Here is an 18,619-nt window from a genome sequence, read left to right on the forward strand (position 1 = left end):
CCAGCTTTTCATGGCCGGGCGTGGTGGCTCAAGCCTGTAATCCCAGCACTTTGGGAGGCCGAGGCGGGTGGATCACAAGGTCGAGAGATCGAGACCATCCTGGTCAACATGGTGAAACCCCATCTCTACTAAAAATACAAAAAAATTAGCTGGGCATCGTGGCACGTGCCTGTAATCCCAGCTACTCAGGAGGCTGAGGCAGGAGAATTGCCTGAACCCAGGAGGCGGAGGTTGCGGTGAGCCGAGATCGCGCCATTGCACTCCAGCCTGGGTAACAAGAGCGAAACTCCGTCTCAAAAAAACAAAAAAAAACCAAACAGCTTTTTAGCCACATTAGCTACATTCCAAGTGAGCAATTATCTGCACGTGGCCAGAGGCTACCGTCCTGGACACCATGATATAGAACATTTCCACCATCACAGCAAGTTTAACTGGGCGACGCTGACTGAACCCCTTTGAGACTGAAGTGGTTCACTGGTCAAATATGGGTAACGGCATTTGGCCTGCTTGAAGGTCTGGGTTTGGACCAGACATTGCCTTTACAAGATTATCTCTATCAAGAGCAGGATCTGCTGCGCTTTGAACCTCCATCTGTAATGGCTACTCTATATGTTTTAACTCATATAATCCTCACCATGACACGAAGGAAAAAGTGGTATCCATCCCCATTTTTACAGACGAAGAAATGGAGACCTGGAGGAGCTTCACAGTTTGCTCAGACACAGCCAATAAATGCCAGAGCAGGGGTTTTGATCAAGATCGCCCGACTGTCACAGCTCCAGACAGATTCCAAATCCCCCTCCACCTGCTCTGAGAGCTTTTCTACAAAGGCACACTGGGACTGAATTTAACTCCAGCTATGATTTTTGGAGATGTAAAAACTCTCACCTCAGCTGCTACGAGTGACTAGAATGGGGTTGTGAGATCTGCTAATTCCTGTCTTCTACCCCAGACTCTATTTATTTGTTAATTGTGTTATGAAAGTATCAGGGAACATATATTTTAACAAGAGTGATAAGGATTCTGTGTGTGTGTGTGTGTGTGTGTGTGTGTGTGTGTGTGTGTAGGATAAAGTATATACAAAACCCTCTTATAATGGGAAAAGGGTGTATATACGTAAAATATAAGCAATGTTAAATGTAAAAGAACAAATTGGGGGAAATGAGTATCATTGGACAGATAAAGGATTTTATCCTGAATATATTAAAAGCTCATAATGTCGAAATGAACAATACTAAAACTAATAGTACACAGGTAACACTCAGGAAGATGGGCAGAGACTTGGGGGACCCCCTCAGGTGCTGGAAAAGTCCCAGACCTTGAGGTGGGTGGCAGTTATATGGGTGTATACACAGGCAGAAAGACACTGAGCTACACACTGGAGTGTAGTGCCCTTTATATGAGGTATGCAATCTTTCAATAAAAATGCCATAAAGCATATCAATTGAAATGTAAACTCAAGTTATTCACTATCAGCTAAATCTGTATCTCTTTCTTCACCATAAAGTGAATGTAAGAGGACTGAAGCAAGTTAGAAATATAACAGCCGAGCTATTTTGATAGATTCTGTGAAACTGCTCTCCAAGGCACCCTGGACTCCCTGCACCGTAAGTAACGATGGAAGCATCAAACGGCATCACTGCTTCGTGCCCGTCCTAGCAAAGCGGTCGGCAGTCTTTCCTTCCCCACCTGGCATGGAGTTCTGGGCGGGCACCAATGTCTTCCAGCACTTTTTAGTTACAAGAATGGTCTCATTTCAACAGTCAAAATGTCCAGTCCAGTATATTCAAAACCTCAGTCCAGCCTCCCTCTGGCCCTGGCATGGGCTGCTTCCAGCCCGGTGGCCTGCACAGGAGGCCCTTTCTGCTCTCACCACCACCTCCCCACTAGCTGGCTACAGCTTCTGATCCCACAGCTCAGGTCCAGGGGACAGCAATGGTTTGGTGTGATAGTGTAGGGGGAGCCTGGCCCTGGATCTCTCTAGATATGGCAGGTGGGAAGTGGCCACCTTTTCCCATGTGACGTATTTTGGTGAAATTTTGAAGACCTCTCTGTGGGAGACTTAGGGCCACCTCCCCTGACTCTGGCAATGTCTGTCCTCCTGTGAGCCACTTTCAACTGCCCCAGGCCCTGGGCTGCCAGTGGTCCACCTCACCCAGCCTCTGTCTACGCATCAGCCCTCCAGGCAGTCCTGTTGGGCAGGATGTGGGGTCATCCAGATGGGACTCCCCACGGATCCACCTGGTTCACTGAAACACATGTGAATGCATCTCACTCCTAGCACACCCACCACTCTTCATTTTGCCCAGTGAGCACCTTTCAGGGGAGAGGCTAGCTGGGTGGGTTCCTTGAAACATTTCTCATGTGGCTCGAAGTGAAAAGGAAGCATCTCCCCGCCTTCCCCATGGTGGTAGGAACTTAGAGACAACTCTCTCTAGAAATCACTGTCCTTGACCTCTTCTGCCTCAATTCCCACAGGTGGCTGATCACAATTACCAGCAGGATTGATTTCACGAGCTCCTAGCTGGTCTTGTGTAGGTGACCTAGCCACTCAATTAAGGCCACGCAGGCTGTTGCTACCTATTTTACCTGCCCCTGTGCCTTTGGTCCTCTGCCTGAAAGTCACAAACAATCAGAAGAATTCGATTTAATAGCTGGCCACACATGTAATTTTGTTAAGTCCAGTGGCTATTAGTGGGCCTTTCCCCAATGGCTGGAAGCCCCTTGAGGTCAAAGCCTGCGTGGATCTTACTCACTCCCACACCTACCCCAATGTCTGGAACATTCTGGTGCCCAATTCTTATTAGTGAAGGAATCAAGGAGGTGAGAAAACAGAAAAGGGAGTAGCAGTATTCCTCTGTCAACTCCTCTGGGGAGCTTTTTATGTAGGTAAGTCATTTTTGTCTAATCTCATGTTCTAAAAACATTCCCCTAAGCCTACAATTAAGAAAATACGTGACTGTTTCATTCTCAGCCACTTGTCACTCAAACGGGTACTCAGAGCCTGATGGAGCCAGTGGTAACCTGCAGATACAGCTGCAGCTCTTTTACCAGCGTCACTCACGGTCTGTGAAACTCCTCGAATAACTAGACAGAACATCTCTTCAGAACTGGTTGGTCAATAAGATAATTGAGGAAAACCAAAATTGCTATAGATCATACATGAAAGGCCTTCAACAGAGACTTATGCATAGATCCGAAATGTCTGTAGCCAGCCCCCATTCATCTGTCTGTGCACAAAGGACAAAAGCAATCCTGGGAGCATTTGGTTAACAGCACTACAGATCTGACACCTGCAGGGACCTGGGAATTGTGTAAATGATACGTAAGGCCTCCCAGCAGGACATGCTCAGGAAGTGTGTCGACATCTAATGAAAACACTTCCTTTACTTAGACTGTCTAAACACACAGCCCAGATTTCTGATTGATTCGTGGTTCTAGTCTCTGTCTGGGCTGACTTTGGAAACGTTAAAGGCTAGAAAACGACCTCCAGGAAAGAATGAACAATGGAAACATTAAAATAGAAACTCAATTTCACAAGTGTTAACTGGGCATCCGCCATGTGGTCAGCATTGCAGAACTATGTGAAAGGAGAGGCAAGGATGAATGAGACCAGGAAGGAGCTTACAGGCTGGGTGTAGGGCGATGAAAAGTGCATCGCTCCTGTCCGCAGCTGAAAGGAGTTTCATCGCACACATCAATATCATGCTTTACGCTTAATTCAACATCACCTTTAACTTCATCACATCCTTGGGAGAGGTAAAGCAGAGATGGTTGTTCTTATTTTCAGAAGAGGAAACTAATACCCGAAGAGGCCGAGAGACCAGCTTGGGGCCCCGTAGGAGCTACAGTGGTAGAGCTGGAGAAAAAACACTGGTCCCCTGACTCTGGGCTGCTGCTCCCTCTGCTATCTATAGACAAGGCACATGGCAGAAACCCAGCTTGGGCCTGTGGCTTCACTTTCAACTGAAAGGCAACAAATGACTGAGAATGTGTAACAAAATGAGGAGCAATAGGCCAGAAAGTATTCACATATGAAGAGGTTTAGAACCCTCTAAAAATGAGACATCATAAGCCTCCCAAAATATTAACTAAAGAAAAAACCAGAAGGCTCTAGAAGAAATGCCCTCCCAGCATCACATGGGGGTAGAGTTAGGAGATGGTATCCTGGGGCATTCTTACTTCTCTGGAGAACAAACCCCTACCCCCATACTTCTGCAACTTTTTATTTCTCCTGAATAAAGGTCAGGGTAGTATCTGCCAATATTAGTTAGCTTTGATGAAAAGTGATAAATAAATACATGACGTCTAATTCTCTGTGGTGGCCTTGATTGTCTAGATTATTTGTGGGTAAATCTACATCTTGGTTGATGTAGAGCTACAGCTTTTCTGTTTCTAGAAATCGAAGTGGCCTCTCTGGGTAGTTTACCATGTGAGAAAAAATGTAATTGTTACCATGCTTGGCTGTAGTTTTGAGATGAGTTCAACTTCCTACTCATTTTTTAAAAGCTACTGATTCAAAATAATCAGGTTGCCACGATACTGATATATTCTTCCTGAAATGGACTCCACTAGTAAAAAGTGAATCAGATAATTAAAAATCATCTTATCCAAGCCCTTCACTTTATGATGTGAAAACCAAAGACAATAAGGGTGAGGGTGGGTTGACAGTCGGATTATAGCGTAGGTTTTTGGACCAGCAGTCCCATATAGCTAGATGCCGCCTTGGGAGAGTAAAGACCTGCAGATAAACTTGGATAAAGATACCAAGATGGACTGTTACTCTTTTTTTTTTTTTTTTTTTTTTGAGATGGAGTTTCGCTCTTGTTACTCAGGCTGGAGTGCAATGGCACGATCTCGGCTCACCGCAACCTCCGCCTCCTGGGTTCAGGCAATTCTCCTGCCTCAGCCTCCTAAGTAGCTGGGATTACAGCCATGCACCACCATGCCCAGCTAACTTTTTGTATTTTTAGTAGAGACGGGGTTTCACCTTGTTGACCAGGATGGTCTCGATCTCTCGACCTCGTGATCCACCCGCCTCGGCCTCCCAAAGTGCTGGGATTACAGGCTTGAGCCACCGCGCCCGGCCCTGTTACTCTTTTTGAGGGGGCGTGGGGGGACAGAGTTTTGCTCTTGTTGCCCAGGCTGGAGTGCGATGGCATGGTCTTCGCTCACTGCAACCTCCATCTCCCGAGTTTAAGCAATTCTCCTGCCTCAGCCTCCTGAGTGGCTGGGATTACATGTGCCTGCCACCATGTTCGGCTACTTTTTATAATTTTAGTAGAGACGGGGTTTTCCCATGTTGACCAGGCTGGTCTTAAACTACTGACCTCAGGTCATCTGTCCGCCTCCGCCTCCCAACGTGCTGGGATTACAGGCGTGAGCCACCGCTTCCGGCCCTACTCTTTCTTTAAGCACCGTAACAGTCAGCTTGCTTAGGCTCCATAAAGCCAAGGCCGCCTTCACGTGTTCTGAATGAAATGACCTCAGGCCAGGCCCACAGTTGGTGAGAGGAGGCACACAATGAGGCCCCAGGACCACGAACTGAGAGTAGCTCTGTCTGAACCATTTACCAATCCATCACCAACAGCCTGCCTTGACTTGCTCAGACTGCCCATTGTGGAGGACAAAGGATGACCAGGCAGCCACAAGTGAGTCAGCAAAAGGAAGAAAGGGAATCTGGACACTCAAGCCAGCAAAAAAGAAAAAAAAAAAATGCCCTGAAGCAATTCCCAATAAGTAGACATTTCACAGAAATGTCCTGCACGTGGCCATGTGCTCACACAGAGAGGATGAGGAAGGTGACAGGAGACGCACATGACAGGGTTACACCAGGACACCGATAACCAACCACAGTCCCCGAGGCCCACTCACACACACAGGGGACGTACGGAGAGACTTCATGGGAAGACTTCCTTGAGCACATGAGTGAATGAAACAGCCAGGGTCTGTATTTTACACAGTGGTAAGGTCGGAAGAGAAGACTGGATCCTTGAGCCGTTTCTCTCACTCACCTATGCCTCTGTTGGAGGGAGAGTCTGAGGAGCTAGGATCCCTCTCGCTGGAATTGGAGTGGACGTGCTGGCTCACGTATAAGCACAGCTGCAGTCACTCAGGTCGCAAAGCATCTGAAATGCCTAAACAATTCAGCTGCCAAATCAGGTGGCAAACCTTACTGTAGAACTCTTTATTGTAAACGAGGGCTTCCGTAGGTAAATCTCTCCCCATCTAGGAATTTTCTTTACCAAAAATAAAAAACACTCAGCATACTGTCATTCGCTTTGGGGTATTTTTGTAGCAACTGTAAAAATTATATGTGAATTGGGAGGGATTCCTATTTGAGATAATTAGAAAAAGAGGGCCCTGGGGATTGAGCAAAGTGAAGTCAGGTGGATAGGGAAGCAAGGCTGGAGGGCTTTGGGGAGAAGATTTGGAAGGGAGGAGGGGAGCTGAGGCCTGGTGAGAGGACCAGCTCAGCCTTGTCTATGGAAGCTACTTCACATCTTAGAAGCCACTGTGGGCCCCAGGAATTAAATGTCCAGATTCATGAGTGAAAAAATCAGATAAGAGGCCGGGCGCGGTGGCTCAAGCCTGTAATCCCAGCACTTTGGGAGGCCGAGGTGGGTGGATCACGAGGTCAAGAGATCGAGACCATCCTGGTCAACATGGTGAAACCCCGTCTCTACTAAAAATACAGAACATTAGCTGGGCATGGTGGCACACACCTGTAATCCCAGCTACTTGGGAGGCTGAGGCAGGAGAATTGCCTGAACCCAGGAGGCGGAGGTTGCAGTGGGCCGAGATCGCGCCATTGCACTCCAGCCTGGGTAACAAGAGCAAAACTCCATCTCAAAAAAACAAAAACAAAAACAAAAAAAATCAGAGAAGATTAAGATGGACCATCAGACAATGGAAAAGTTGTAAATGCTAAAATTCATGATAGGGTTTTATCTGCAGTGAGGCAAAATGGATTTACCAGCAGCTCACTGAGACTACAGGGAAAAGAGACTAGACATTTCTCATGAGCTAAGATGGTTCTTGGAATTTGACTCATATAGGATTAAAAAACTTTTAAGATGTGTGTAAGATGGAATTTTTACATTCTTTAGTACGCTATGTTATTTAATTAATATTTAAGAATTTTTATGGACTTACTTGTGGTTAGGCTTAAATTCTATTTTTCCTAATTAGTAAATTCTCTTAGCACAGGGATTTCAGGAGCCTGCCCTCATGATGACCCTATTGAATAGACTGTCATTACCAAGGACGACACAGCAGACACGCGATGGCCTCAGAATATACAGGCAAAAACTGCAATTACTTTTGCACCAACCTAATAATAAAGACCTGGGAATACCTTCTCTTTTTCTGTTATAACACATGAGTTTCATTAGTGGACGGACAATTTACTTATATTTCTTTTAATATAAGCTTCATATGCTCTGCTCTGAGCCACGCAGGGCCCCATTCTCTCTCTCAAATGCTCCTTGCAGGGTGCCAGGCAGGTGCGTGTCCAGGAGGGACTGCCTGGCATGCGGCAGTGGGTAAGAAAAGCTCTCTGTATGCATCATACCAGGGGAACAAAGTGGCGCCTGATTTGTTTTGCAAAAGGAGAATAAATTCTACAAACTTGCACTGAAAACGCATAAACAGATCACAATTGGGTGTCCTGTCAGTGTAACACAATTTAAAAACAGCATTGGGAACCAATACGTCAAAGGGCATGAGGCAAATTATCTCCAGAAAGCACTCCCTGACCAGATCCCAGAGTGTTACTGACTTCCGGGGGACACCTGCTGTCTGCCTCTGGGGGCACTGTGGTGCTTGCCTCTAGTTGGGTTGGGGGCAGGGGTGCCTACAGCTGGCAGCCTCTCAAGCATAGCTCCACTTACAGAGAAGACCCTGTGAAAGGTGCTCCCAGGGTAGGTGGCACAGTATAGTGGCCTTTCTATGGCTCAGGTGACCATCGGCAAGGGCTGTTTCCTCAGAAGAGGCAGGGACAGGGGAGCCCCGTTTCACCGCATCACGTCATTTGCAGATCTGAAACAGTGGATGTTGGCAAGACACGTGTGTCTGCTTTGATCTGTATGCCTAGCCTATTTCTTCCCTTCCTAAGTTCCAGCATCAAGGTTTCAAACTTAACTCCAAAGAATCGAGAGGTGTCTTACATGTGTCACAACTTAAAAAGGTGATTTTTAAAAATCCCTGACAGTAATCAATGAGGGCCCTCCCTGACTTACCTGTGCGTGCTTTGAGACCCAGTGACGGAGGACATTCAGCACTCGATTGGTAGCCGTTCTCCGTATGATGAACTCTTTATCACATGTTCTCTCCGTGTTGTTAAAGCCTTAGAAGGAAAAGAAACACACATGGGTTGCAGTTAAAACCACTCCCCAGGGACCCGGAAAAGGTCATACGTTTTAGGACACTAGTTAACGAAACTCACAGATGACACTTCTTGGCAGAGAGGTTTGAGTGCTTCAGACGGCTGTGAATTCTGCTCACCTATTACACTCTCAGCAGTGAGGCCCTCATGCAGTTACAGGTGCAATTAAATGAACAATGCACACATATTTCTTAAAGGCCACTGATTAAAGCTAAAGCTGCTCTCCTGACACTTCCATTTATGTCTGTCTTGGCTATAATACAAAGCCAAGAAGGATTTTTTTTTTTCTTTTTCTTTCTTTTTTTTTTTTTTTTTTTACTGCCACCCTTTACACACAATCACAAAGGAATTTTAACCAAGTATTTGAGTCGGCATTAATTTATACTTTGCCTCAAAGTAACTGCACAATCGAGAACATTTTCAGTATCTGTAGCTGGACGAGCCCGTATCTTGGCTCATGGATGATTCAAATACTTTACTTTGCATCTCTATACTGAGAAGCAGTATAGCATCACCGCTAAGAATGTGTATTTGAAAAATATTACAGGAGTAGATTTTCATCACACACACACACACACACACACACACACACACACACACACACAAATAGTAAATATGCGAGGTGATAGATTTGTTAGTTTGGTTTTGATCATTCCATGACATAAACGTATACCAAAGCATCACATTGTACTCCATGGGAATATAATATCTACAATTATTATTTGTCAATTAAAAAGGATATTTTTTAAAACCCCCTGGATTCCACAACCTGACTGCCTGCTCTCAAATCACTGTTCTCCCACCCTGGCAAATTAGGTCTGGTTTCCCACGTTCCTCAAGAGACAGTAATCATACCTACCTCATAGAGGTTTTGTGGGATTCAGACTTTTAATACATGTTAAAGATTTGTAATGGCACCTAGCACAGCAGTGAGACTGCAATAAATGTTAGCTATGATTACAATTCAATCTTGGTTCAGTGCCTTTGAGTCTTCTCTGTGCTGACTGATGTCTCTATCTTGGCTACCTTTTCGTTATCAATAAACCATTTTAATATTTTTCCACTGACATCCTGTTTTAAAAGATTCTGCCTTCCAATCACAATGAAATCAAATTTCCTTTAAACATTCGTTAAAGCCTTATATAACTTCAGTGGCAAACTTGTTGAAAGAGTTGTCTATACTCACTGATTTCGTTTCCTCATTTCCTATTCTCTTACATCCTACTCCAAGCTTTTCATCCCATCTCAGCAACAAATCAGCTCCCATCTAAAGTCATATCAATAACCTTCATGTTCCTACATCCAGGGGACAGCCTATAATCTCTCCATAGGAAATCTCATCTAGGCCTACCACTTAAATGATTACCTACAAGCAAATTAGTCATATATTTCTATCTCTAGATCTCTTCTCTGAGTTCCAGATCCATATACACAATATCCAATTGTCTCTTTCTATTTTCCTGTTATATGTTTCAAATACGTCTCAAACTTGATTTAAAAAACCCATGACCTTTACACCAAAGGTGTCTTCTTCTAGCGTTCCCTATCTCAGTAAAGAAATCCTACCCTCCCTCCAGTTATGGCAGCCTGAAACTTTGTTATCTGCTACATAAATCTCAGATCTGTCCCAGGTCTTCCCATCTACAAAGTCAAAATGGGGGCCGAGCTACCAGCAACTCTGTCTACTGTAACAGCCTCCCAACTGGTCTCTACTCTCACTCTTGCCTCCTCAAATTTGTTTTCCTCACTGAAGTCAGAAAGATCTTTTAGGATCATAGAAAGAAAATTCGGATGTGTTGTTCTGGCATTTAAAGCTCTTTAGATGGCTCCTGGGATAAATACTAAACTCCTTAACACAAACTACAAAGTCTTTGGTGATTTAGGCCTACCTCCTCTCAGCCTTTTCTGAAACCGTATTTTTCTATTCTTCTTCCATGTCACCATACTTCTTTTTTCATTCATCCTCGCCCCAGGGCCTTTGCACATACTGCTCCATTATCTGGAATAATGATCACTCCTCTTTTAACTCAGTGAAAGCCACTCTAGTTTCCAATTTCACTTCTTCAAATGAGCACTTTTCAGCCTGAACTAGGCAAAGCCCCTGTTACATATCTCACAGCGCCACACACGTCTACTTTATGGCACTTAGTACATTTGCAATTTTATACCTATTGATGTGATTATCTGATTAATATTTGTGTCCTCCAGGAAGACAGGGATCTAGTATGATCTTGCTGGGCACGAGCACCTGTGTGGCACATAGTAGATGCTGTACACAATATGTATTTGCAGAAAATGAAAGCCTAGATAGTAGGAACGAAGTTTTATTGAATGATCTACGACTGTAAGGATAATTGAGTGAATGACTGAAAGAATAATTCTCGGAGCTTATGAGTGAGTTAAGAGGAAAAAAAAAATCTAAAAGTTTTTAAAGGCCAGAGGCCCCTTCTCCTTACTCCTCTTTGAATGTAGACAGCATCTTCCACCCACCAGTAGACATTTTAATTCTGTCAGAGGATGGTGATGATGTGTTCTTGGCAGAGGAAGTATCTTGGGGAAAAAAATCTTTTGTTATTAAAAACGTAGAAATTCTATCACTTCTCAGCCTTTTGGCAAAGATCAAGTGTAAAAACGTAGAAATTCTGAGTAAAATATAACAAATATCTTTCTAAATGCATAGCTGAGCTCTCAAGAAAGTAAGGAATTTTCCATGGTCAAATACACAGAGGGATGTGAAAAGCAGAACCAAGTCTCTGAACTGGCGCTGGCTGTCCTGGGCGGGGGTGGGTGGCGGTCAGTATCATGGCATTTGGATCATAACATCCACATGGTTCAGGAGAAGCCCAGGGCCTTCATGAAGTGGGGATGGGGAGATGGGAGCTGAGACTCCCACATAAACCTGGAACTCTCAGAGGATCATCGCTCTGTAAAAGTGGAACGAGGAAAAAATTATCCTACCTAGAAAAGGAGACTACTAAGAAACTTGTCTGCCTCTGCCTCGGTGGGGTCATGGGAGAGGGTAGAAATGTCCTCCGCGAGAACGGATCATCGCCGCCCACCTCCTGCAGGCTGGAGGCTCAGGTTGAACCACTATTGTGTGGTCTACCCATCTAAGGAGAAGTTAAAATAAAAAGTGGCCTAGGCCAGTGATAACCCTGAGGACCCCAACAAAAGCACGTGAAAAACCTCTGTAGAGGAACGCACACCTCAGCCTGGATCGCCATGTTTTGCCCCTGAAGAATAGCACACAATCCAAAATTACAAAACACACCCACTGTCCACATAAGCAAGGATCAATAGGCACAGCAATCAGGAAGCTGATGGTCCCCACTCCACCCTTCCATCACCACCAGCAAGAATTTCAGATATAAGAACTCTTACCTAGCTCTAATTTAAACATACAGTATGTATTCCACAAGTGTGACATTAATACAATAGATTCTCCTGGATTATGGAGAATTGGGTTGTGCTGCGCATGTGAAAGATGTCTAAAGTCCCCAAAACATTTGTTATTTGCTTTTCCAGAAAATGGCACAAGGACTTCTTGGGGATGGATCTATGATTTTGGGACAGAATGGCTTCCACATGGTTACTGCCACCAATTAGCAGCGTAGACCATATTTAAATTTAAAAATAAACATTGTCCAAGCAGCTCTCTATTTAGGTGGTGGCTTATAAGCAGAAACTCTGGTTAAGTTGTAGAAAATTGTTTGCAGAGCTTTAAAGACTGTGAAAAGTGGTGAGATGGGCACATCTGATTAGAAGCATGATTGGCATGGACCTCGATGTCTATGTAAGCAAGAACACACGATCAGCTTCACACATGACAGCACAGTTAAAACAATCACAGCTAATGAGTATACATCAGCACCTTTTAGAAAACTTGATTTATCAAACTGCTACAGGCATGTCTCTTGGAGAGATGACATCGGCTTTGGGGCATTTCTAAATTGTCCCAAAGGACAATTTGGGAGAAATTAGGAATTAAGAATTGGGAATTAAGAATGCCATCTCAGTGATGCATCATCTTTCATTTCATACAAATGGGACATAATCTGTCCAATAGCATCAATGTTGTCAATGTGCTTTCTTTCGCCCAGTAGATATTTTTCTAAAGAACTGTAGGCAAGATAAAATCATACAACTGGTTTGTATACTACCGTGCACTTGGATTACAATTGTATTTCTACTCTTTGGTTGCTGTTATGAAAAGATCATTAAGATTTATTGCTGCTTTGTGCCAGGTGCTTTGCTAGGAGCTTCACAAGTGGTCTATAACTTAACGCTCACGACCAAGGACAATAATAACAATTGCCATTCATCACATGCCCACCAAGTGCTAAGTATAGTACCATAAGTAATGCAGCTTCTTCAACATATGAGCAACTACATAGGTTAAACGTTGTTATCCCAATTTGCAAGCAAAGAAACAGAAAACCAAAGAGGCTAAGAAACTTGGCAAAGGTCACAGAACTAAGAAGTGTGAGAACCAGGTTCTGAGCCCAGGTTTGTCCATTTCTAAAGCTAGAGTGCGCTTAATTACACCCCAGTGCCAGGATCCAAAGTGTAAGCCTTAAGTTTCTCTTGCAAGTTGATAAACCAACACTTAAACCTGCAAGAGAAGATGCTACTTGGATATTTGGGGAAAGAAAATGCTTTCCTTTTAATTCTATCTCTCCTCTAAATTTTCAAGTGTGAGAGCATGAGACCATTATTAAATAGACAAATAAGTCTCATACTGTCATAGATTTTAAGTCAAAACCTTTCCTATCTAATGGGAACTTAGATTTCCTCAAAATGTGCTCTTTTCCCAAATTCATCACATTTCTTATGTGACAATTATATGGAGCAGCACTTTTCTTCAAGTGGGTTGCAATAAGAAAGTTTGAAAGTGACTGATAGAGGCAATCTGATTAGTAGCACTATGTTTACACCAGGTGTCCCCAAACTTTTTACACAGGGGGACAGTTCACTGTTCCTCAGACAGTTGGAGGGCCGCCACATACTGTGCTCCTCTCACTGACCACCAATGAAAGAGGTGCCCCTTCCTGAAGTGCGGTGGGGGGCCGCATGTGGCCCACAGGCCGTAGTTTGGGGATGCCTGGTTTACACAATCTGCATTGATTTCCCCGAAATCCTGGGTCACCATATTTGTGCTTTGCTATGAAACATGCCAAGGAAAAAGCAGGAGATGCTTCTCCTCTTGTCATGGTCCCTGCTTTGCTCTGTCACCAAACACTCTTCTTATTCTCTCCCTGATTCTCCAGCCTCTCCACCTCTGCTCATTCCTTGGCTCCTCATTCCAGGGTTGGCCCCATTCAGTTAACACCCTCTTGGGCACATGCCCTCTCTCGTGGTTTTTCCATGCCTTCCAACTTGACACCTCCAGTTCCAACAGTACCCCAAACCCCTCATTTCAAACTTCCTATTAGACATGTCCCTATTAATGACACATTCTCCTCTCCTAAGAAATGTATCTAAAAACCGCGTGTATGCTTCTTTCCTTCCAACTGCTCCCCAGTCGAACTTTCCCACTGATTTCATGGCATAGCCATGGTTTCAACCTCTCAGGTGGGTAACCTTATTCTTTTTTTTTTTTTTTGAGACGGAGTTTCGCTCTTGTTACCCAGGCTGGAGTGCAATGGCGCGATCTCGGCTCACCGCAACCTCCGCCTCCTGGGTTCAGGCAATTCTCCTGCCTCAGCCTCCTGAGTAGCTGGGATTACAGGCACGCGCCACCATGCCCAGCTACTTTTTTGTATTTTTAGTAGAGACGGGGTTTCACCATGTTGACCAGGATGGTCTCGATCTCTCGACCTCGTGATCCACCCGCCTCGGCCTCCCAAAGTGCTGGGATTACAGGCTTGAGCCACCGCGCCCGGCCCTAACCTTATTCTTCTTTGTCTCTTCCTGTTTCTTCTCCTTCAGTCAATAAATTCTGTGACCTTTTGGTAGCACCTCTTGGATTTATCCCTTCTTTTCCATTCTCCAGCTGTCACGCTGTGTGCCACACATATGGGTTGCAGCTATTGTCTCTGAGATATTCTTCCTTTCTTCATTCTCTCTGTTCTTATGTTCTCCTTCTATCGATAATTCAGTTATTCAATCAGTATCTATAAAGCACTTCCTACTACGTCCAGATAATGTGTATGTGCTGAGTGAACAAAGAGAGATGCTCCCTGCTCTCAGCTCCTTAAAGTGGGAGGAGATGGTCTTCAAACAAATTTACAAAACTCGAAACTCTGAATATAAGTAAGGTGCCTATCTCTCCCAGAATAATCTTCCCACATACCTTTTAACTTGTTACTCCGCCAGCTCAAGTACTTCTTATGTCTGCCTATTGCCCACTGAACCAACTTAGAACATTTTCCTAGACATGAAGAGGTTCAGTAACTTGTTCAAGGTTACACATCTAATAAACTGAAAATAATTGGTCAATGCAGACAAGTGGATTTTCATATACATAGATCATGGTAACAGTATTCACTGAGTCTATGAACTGACATACTGTTTCTTGAGAGATAATTTAGGATAACAGGATTACGGAAGCTCAACTTTAGTCTGGATAGGGCAGGACATTTGGTGTAGTTATCTACTGGCATATTCAACTGCTTTTAAACTACTTCCATATTTATTTATTTATTTATTTATTTATTTATTTATTTATTTGAGACAGAGTCTCGCTCTGTTGCCCAGGCTGGAGTGCAATGGCACCATCTTGGCCCACGGCAACCTCCACCTCCCGGATTCAAGCAATTCTCCTGTCTCAGCCTCCTAAGTAGCTGGGATTACAGATACCCACTATCACACCCACCTAATTTTTTGTATTTTTAGTAGAGATGGGGTTTTACCATGTTGGCCAGGCTGGTCGAGAACTCCTGACCTCAGATGATCCACCTGCCTAGGTCTCCCAAAGTCCTGGGATTACATGCATCAGTCACCACGCCCAGCCTAATTGCTTCCATCTTAATGGAGTATCAGTTGGCAATCTTTTGTTTTCAAGGTACAGAAAATCCAACTCAAACTGGCTTGGAGTAAAAAGAGAATTGCTATTTCACATATCTGGAGACAGTGACAGCTCTAGATTCAGATCTCATTTGATTCAGAAGCACATGATGTCATTTCTGTCTCACTGCCAAGCAGAAAAGATGGGGAAGGCCATCTAGTCTTATAATCTCACCACACATCATCCAGAGTATGAGAGGGCATTATTTCTGGAAACTTCCAATTACGACAGAGGATGTTTCTATCCTAGGGCCCCCAACCAAATCCTTGCATTTTGCTGACATGAACTGCATCATAGGCGTTCTACAAACTCATCATTTGACAATGGTAGGGATAAGGGGTGGTAAGTTCCCACTCAAAGCACATGGACAGAATGTGAAGGGGTAGTTTCTTAAAGGTTACTGGCAAGATGCTAATGAGGCAATGAACAAATGCACCAGAGTGGATGTTTGTCTTTTTTACATTTCTATAGGTGTGTTCTCATCCTTCAGTTTTTACATTCATCTCCTTACTCAGGTTAACCTAAGATTTTCTCTAACTGCAATTAACTGTAACCACTAAAAAAAATACACATCCTTATAGACTGAGGGAAAAAGGCTCAGCAGATCTATCATTATTTGTGATAAAAAATACATGAAGAATGGTAAAATCAATATCTTTCCTTTGCTTTCACCTTTCAAGGAAATTAGTAACTAAAACTGTCAACTAAATTGTTCTCATAGATTTTTTTAAACAACATGTGTTGTTTAGATTCTTAAAGGAATGATTATATATTGAATTTAAAATGAAACGTTGAGAACCTATTATTTATCATAATTCCCATCATTCCATAAAAACATATCCCTTGTTTTTACAGATGAGGAAACTGAGCCTCAGAGAAGTCCAACATCCACCTAAGGTCACAGATGGTAAAGGAGCCAGGATTGATGACCAGATAAGTGCCTCTAAAATGCAGGCTCCTCCCACTGACACATGCAGCCTGGCCTGCCTGTGGACTCGTGAGGAGCAGAACACTGTTCCTGTTGATTTTGTGTAATTTTCAGCCCTTCCATGGCTGCTGTCATCAGCTTTTATGCTGGTACAGAAATGCAATAAGAACATACTGCCAGGATAAAGAGAGGATGTGACTTCTGCCAAAGAACAATGGGGACAGGGGTCAGTGAGAGGTGAAACTGGACACAGACACATTGAGAGGGAAGAAGGCCATGTGACACGGAGGCAGATATTGGGAGTCATGATGCCACCAGCTGGGGAACACCAAGGATTGCCAGCCAACACCAGAAGCTAGGAGGAGGCAAGGCAGGATTCTCCCCCCAGAGCCTCCAGCAAGTATGGCCCTGATGACACTTGGATTTTGGACTTCTGGCCTCCAGAACAGTGAGAGAATAAATCGTTGTTGTTTTTAGCCATCCAGATTGAGGTAATCTGTTACAGAAGCCCTAAACAACGAAGTCAAGGTTTGAGGGAAAGAAGAATCAGGAATGGCTCTACTGTTTGGGGCCTGTGCAGCTGGGTAAATGATGATGCCACTTCCGGTGATGGGCAAGGGCAGGTTTGAGGGAGACAATCAAGAGTTTGACATAGTAAATGTGAAATGCCTCTAGACATCAAAGTTGTAATACTAATGATCACACTCGAAATGCAAATTGAGAGTATCAGCATTTAAATAGTACTTAAAAATCAGAAGTCTGGATGGGCTCACTTAGGAACAGAGTATAGATGAGACAAAGGCCAGATGAAGCCCTGTGGCCCACAACCAGGAGACATTTGGTCAAAGAACCAGCAAAGCAGACCCAAAGAAGGAGAGCAAGGGGAAAGGAAACCCAGGCACACTGGAACCCAAGAGGGCAAGAGACGTTTCAACAAGGAGGAAGTGATTGCTGTGTCAAATGCCACTGAGAGGTTGAGTAAGACGAGGGGACTGGATTTGACTTTGACTCTGGCAAGCTACTGGTTGTCAGTGACCTGGGCCAGTCATTCCAAGAGTGGTGGAGTAAAAGTCCAAACTGAGGGGAAAAAGAAGGTGAGGAAGTGGAGACATGAAGTATGGCCCATTTTTCAACACACTGTGCTTTGAGGCAGAGGAAGGGAGCTGTAGCTGGTGAAATGGGTGCTATTAAGACGCTGCTGCCGGGCGCAGTGGCTCATGTCTGTAATCCCAGCACTTTGGGAGGCCAAGGCGGGTGGATCCCTGAGGTCAGGAGTTCGAGAACAGCCTGACCAATATGGTGAAACCCTGTCTCTACTAAAATATACAAAAATTACCCAGGCATGCTGTGCACCTGTAGTCCCAGCTACTCGGAGGCTGAAACAGGAAAATCGCTTGAACCCAGGAGGTGGAGGTTGCAGCGAGCCAAGATCGCACCACTGCACTCCAGCCTGGGCAACAGAGCGAGACTCTTTCTCCAAAAAAAAAAAAAAGAAAAAAGAAAAAAGAAAAAGACACTGGTGTGCTATAGGAATGGCTGAGTAAAGGGGAAATTGATGTTAAGAGAGAAAAGGGTAACTTCAGGAGACAGTTCTTAAGGAGGTGAAAAGAGAGATGGGGCACCGGGGAAGGTTTGACCCAGGAGGAGTGTGGGGATGAGTACTCCACCACCACTGGGAGAAGGCGGAGGCTGAGACCAACTGCATGTGCTGGTGAAATAAGTGGAGGGAAGAGGTCATCCTTGACTGTTTGTGTCTGCTTTCGCTGTGAAATATGACACCAGATCGTCAGCCATGCCTGGAGGGGTATATGGAGATCTGCGAAAAGGAGGAGACGGTAAACGGTGAAAGTCAGTGTAGCAACATGACTTTACTAGGATTGTCTGGCAGTGCAGAATACCCACGTAACATCTGAAGTCTTAATGTGAGTCCCGGCAGCACCACCCTGAGTCTCTCCAGAGAATGGCTCTGCTGTGTCTGACTGCTGAGTCTGACTCTGTCAATGTTCAGTCACGCTCTTGGTTGCTCCATACTCCCCACCTTTGATCTTTCCGACAGAACTTGCCAGGGGAGGCATCTGCTTTTCCTCATGTCCCTGGAGGCAGCCCATAGAGAGGAGAGGCCCAGGGGTCAGAGTGACAGCATCCCTGCCTGCAGCTGCTCTTGGGGGCTTCCATTTTCAATTCTGTGCCCTGCTTTGGAGCTTACAGAAAGCCCAGTGAGGAGAACACCACTATCACTGACTGCACTGATGTGTGCAGTTAAACCCCTTGCAGTTAAGGATTTCAGACAGATTCTACC

At 44.5% G+C, this 18,619-nt stretch overlaps 1 protein-coding gene across 3 annotated transcripts in view; it reads right to left on the reverse strand.

Annotated features, from left to right (window-relative positions):
• The window catches only part of RASGRF2 (Ras protein specific guanine nucleotide releasing factor 2), a 374,367-nt gene that overhangs the window by 46,621 nt on the left and 309,127 nt on the right, over positions 1-18,619 (reverse strand). For all 3 annotated transcript variants that reach the window (XM_074384260.1, XM_003920945.4, XM_039474667.2), the window contains one exon: positions 8,241-8,347. In XM_074384260.1, coding sequence (XP_074240361.1) covers positions 8,241-8,347 — 107 coding nt within the window. The remainder of the gene's footprint in view (positions 1-8,240; positions 8,348-18,619) is intronic.

This window comes from Saimiri boliviensis, chromosome 1 (genome assembly GCF_048565385.1).
Source record: "Saimiri boliviensis isolate mSaiBol1 chromosome 1, mSaiBol1.pri, whole genome shotgun sequence".
In the NCBI taxonomy this organism is placed as follows: domain Eukaryota; kingdom Metazoa; phylum Chordata; class Mammalia; order Primates; family Cebidae; genus Saimiri; species Saimiri boliviensis.